We start from the raw sequence: 4,198 nt of genomic DNA, 5'->3' as shown, positions 1-4,198 counted from the left end.
TCCCATGCAGTCCTCACCCACTCACCATCTCTCACATCAGGCCCCCTGCGCATCTAGTCCTCCACCTTCCAGCGCACGTGCAGTCCTCACCCACTCACCATCTCTCTCATCAGGCCCCCCCGTGCATCCAGTCCTCCACCATCCCGCGCAGTCCTCACCCACACACGCCGTCTCGCTTGCTGCTGTCGTTCTCGGCATCTTCTGTTCTCTGGATCCCCTCTGCGTCAACCCCTTCACTAAGCGGTTTGCTGCCCACTTCAGAGGCCTCCACAGCCTTGTCTCCAGTGGACGCTGTGGAGTCTGACTGCACTGCTGCTCTGGTCTCTGCAGGTTTACCTGGAAGCTGTAAAAAATCTGATTTATCAGAAGGGTGCCCATCTTACCATGAGCACTGTGCTCAAAAACTGCATATGCAGTATCACAACAAGCAAGGGCAAGACTCAAGTTGTCAACAACGTCATTTTCTCTTGATTCACAATCAGGACTTGTACACAGAAAGCAAGAAATCAAAAGACGTACTGTTATCAGGCAAGTGTGCCATGAAGGACCACTTTAATGTGCTGAAGAGCGAAGATGTCAGTTTACAGCAAAAGGAGCACCTAAGGCAAGTCATGGTCTATTCACCTGCTTCCTATCACTGTGAAAGGTACACCATGAAACAATGGGGGCCTAGGGGTAAGGAGCTGCACTGCCAACCTCAACACACACAGTTTGAATCCCCCAGCTGCTGTGTAGGAGAAAGACGGGTACTGTCCTCTGTTAATTCCTGCATCAAAGCCCGCAGGAGGGTCACCTAGGAGTCAGTTCCAACTTGAAGGTAGACAAATAACAGGGAAGACTCAAGAATACTTGATGCCTTTGAATTGTGGTGGTGACAGAATATACCACAGAGCAAACAAATTGGTGTTGGAGGAAACGTGGCCAGGCTGCCCCTGAAGAGAGAAGGATGGTAACACTTTGTCCCACGTACTCAGCACGTTGTCAGGCATCATGCTGGAACAAGCAGGTCCGCAGAGGAGGGGAAGAACCTCAACGCGATGGACTGCCAGTGACCGCCCGGGGCAGCGTGAGGATGTGAGGGTGGCACAGGGTCAGCGGGCTCAGTTCTGCTGTACGGGAGGCTGCCGTGTCCCACGCTGCAGCAGACTCGACAGACCCTAACAATGATCTTAAACCATCTATCTTTTGCCTAAGAGCCTGGTGGACAGTTTTTTTGAGGTCTCCTAACGGCCACAATAAGCCTGTTCCATGGTGACGGTGACAACGGAGCAAGGATTCACGTGGAAACGCCTCTAGCAGAGCTGCCGTTGGGGCACGATGGGGACACCGGGAACATGACCCCAATATGTGGAGAGAGGAGACGTGTACGTAGGTAGTGTGCCATGCTTCAGCCATGCTCAGCTGTGTGGAAACGAGGAGAGCGTGGTCCAGCGTCAGGGGAGCCCCCATGCACACGGTGGGCCCCACCGAGGACGGGAGGTATCAAAATGTGTTGCACAGAGGGAACAAAATGGTACACTGAAATGCCAAACTTCTTCCAGTCCACATCAGGTCTGAACAGGCAGGGAGGCTGGCAAAGCAGGTGACACTCCCCTACACAGCGCTGAGTCCCGCCCACAAACCCCTGGGTCGGCACCAGCAGAACTGGCCTTGGGGCTGGGCCCCCCGAGCACATCGGGAGTGACCCAGGGTGCACCAAGTGCTGGTTTGGGGCTGTAAGTGAACCCCAGAATGTCAGAGAGCTCACACATGCTGAACCTGCAGACTCCACCGAGCCAACACCCCGAGCAGAGATTCTCCAAGATGAGCCTTGGCATACAGGGTTCACTTCCTGGTGCTTCGCTGTGTCTCCCACAAATTCCTGAGTGAAATCAGCTCCCGGAGTGTGACGTGTTTCTCCCTTAATTAATCCCATTAATTATGCACATGGTCTGAGTTCTGTGTGACAACTGGAGCAGAGAAACCGAGCAGAGCAGGAGGGCCAACTGGCATCGAGCTGCCGAGAAGGCCGGGGTGGTACTCGGCCTCTGCTTCCAGCGATCCACGGGCTGTGGTGCAGTCTCTCTCCCTCAGGTGCTTTGTTTCCTCCACTCCCCCACAAACACTACTGGGTGATTTTAATGACACACGATAGTGTTCACTGTGCCCACAGCTCTGTTCCTGAAGTAGCAATCAAGTTCCAGCAGTCCAGGTCATGTCCCTTCAGAGGCACCGGGACACTAACCAAGGGACCCGAGGCTACATCCACTCTGAGACACTTCTGAAAAGGCCTGCCCATGGGCTTCAGACAAGTGGTGGCCATGACAGCCCAGGGAGGACGTGCTACTTCAGACAGACAAAGGACACGATGGACCACGGAGGACACGCTACTTCAGACAAAGGACACGACGGACCACGGAGGACGGTTCTACTTAGCAAGATGGTGGCCACAACGACCCACAGAGGACGGTTCTACTTCAGACACAGACCAGTCCGCAGAGGACATTTCTCCTTCAGACAGACAAAGGACACAACAGCCCCCAGAGGACGGTTCTACTTCAGACAGAGACCAGCCCACAGAGGACATTCCTCCTTTAGACAAAGGCCATACCACATGCTCTGCCACGTATTACACGTGTAATACTGAGTATTGTCTGTGGCCCAACCTGACTCAACAGCTCTTCGGGACACAGGCCCAAGAGAGCCTGTGAACGTAAATGCTGACAGGGAGGCCCCTGGAGCTGCCAGAACTCCTCCTGGGAGGCATCGTTTCTGCTGCTTCTCCACAGGTCAAGTGTGCAAAGCTGGTCTTGTTCATGCACAGACCCTCGGCCTAGTGCCCCACTGTGACCATGCTCACTAGGCTCTGACAGAAGGAAGGCCCACGGCAAACACCAATGTCCCCCTGTCCACACAGGCAGGCCCTGCTGACTTAATTGCTGACTTCAGGGTACCCAGAAGCAGCAGCCCAGGGAGTAGCCACGTATGGTCAGAACAGCTGCACTGCTCCCCCGTCAGGCCTGCACTGAGGGGGTCCTGTCCCCAGCTGCGATGACCCACGACACAGCCACTCCGGTCAGTCCTGACTCATAGCATCACCTTCAGGTCTTTTCTACTGAGTCACTTATCTTTCTTCTAAGACAGCCTGCTTTTGGGAAAACTCAAAATTCCCTCTTGTTGAGGTTAAGCTTCTGCCTTGAGCCCTCCTCTGCCTGAGCACACTCTCAATGCCACCTGTCAGATTCTGCTTTAAATTTATAAAGACTCCATGTTTGGAGTGGGAGGAAAATGTGACCTAAAACAATCCCTGACTACAGCCCTTACACGTCTCAGACCTGAAATGGAAACTGGTCCTGGAACTCAACTTCCAAGCAAACAACAGACAGGCCTATTAAGGTGACCAGTAACATGGGGAGAAACACACTCCTTGGAAGGCCGGAAGCACCACACTGACCCAGGGAGCAAGCTCAGGAAGCAGGAAAAGGGCTAGGAAAGCAGAATGAGTGGGAATAGGAAGCCCAGGGGAATGTGGGCAGACAGCTGCTGCAGCCAGGACTGCAGTCAGGGCCATACAACATCCAGGTACGAGCTGCTGACTGGGCTGTTCTAGAAACTCAAATCATGACAGAAAGCTTGGTAAGGAAAACAAAAAAAAATATGCTCAAGCGTCCTATGAGTTTAGTTTGAAGATGTTTACCTTTGGCTGTCGTTTATTCCACGGCATTGGGGAGTTCTTTACTAAAACGGCCACAAAGAATCCTCCAGTATTTTGATGATGTGGTAATATTCTAAGGCTAAACAAATACAAACAAATTAACTTACTCCAAATACATTTGTAGCACTGAGATAACTACTATGAAGATTACCCGGGACAGAAAACCCGCTTAACACACATGTTCACAGACCCTCTCATGAACTGTCAATGTATAAGAGCTGTCATGGTTTTTGCATTGAAATTTATTTTATTAGAAATTAGTATCGCTACTCCTGCTTTTTTTTGGTTGCCATTTGCTTGGTATATTTTGTCCCATCCTTTAATTTTTAGTCTTTCTTTATCTCCATTTTTCAGATGTGTCTCTTGTAGAACAAGAACTGTGCAAGGATGCCCATTATCTCCTCTCTTATTCAATATTGTATTGGAAGTCTTAGCGATAGCAATAAGACAAGAAAAAGACATTAGAGGTATACAAATTGGCAAAGAGGAAGTAAAATTATCCCT

At 51.2% G+C, this 4,198-nt stretch overlaps 1 protein-coding gene across 1 annotated transcript in view; it reads right to left on the bottom strand.

Moving 5' to 3' along the window:
- Positions 1-4,198, bottom strand: part of NSUN2 (NOP2/Sun RNA methyltransferase family, member 2) — a 35,116-nt gene that overhangs the window by 5,572 nt on the left and 25,346 nt on the right. Inside the window, exons 12-13 of the mRNA XM_006903131.1 lie at positions 3,677-3,773; positions 159-343 (exon numbers count right to left, since the gene is read on the bottom strand). Coding sequence (XP_006903193.1) covers positions 159-343; positions 3,677-3,773 — 282 coding nt within the window. The remainder of the gene's footprint in view (positions 1-158; positions 344-3,676; positions 3,774-4,198) is intronic.

Source organism: Elephantulus edwardii, unplaced genomic scaffold, assembly GCF_000299155.1.
Source record: "Elephantulus edwardii isolate Elephantulus edwardi_28Jun2011 unplaced genomic scaffold, EleEdw1.0 scaffold00515, whole genome shotgun sequence".
NCBI lineage: Eukaryota > Metazoa > Chordata > Mammalia > Macroscelidea > Macroscelididae > Elephantulus > Elephantulus edwardii.
Note: the sequence above shows the minus strand (reverse complement) of the source record. Positions and strands in the feature narration are given on the sequence as shown.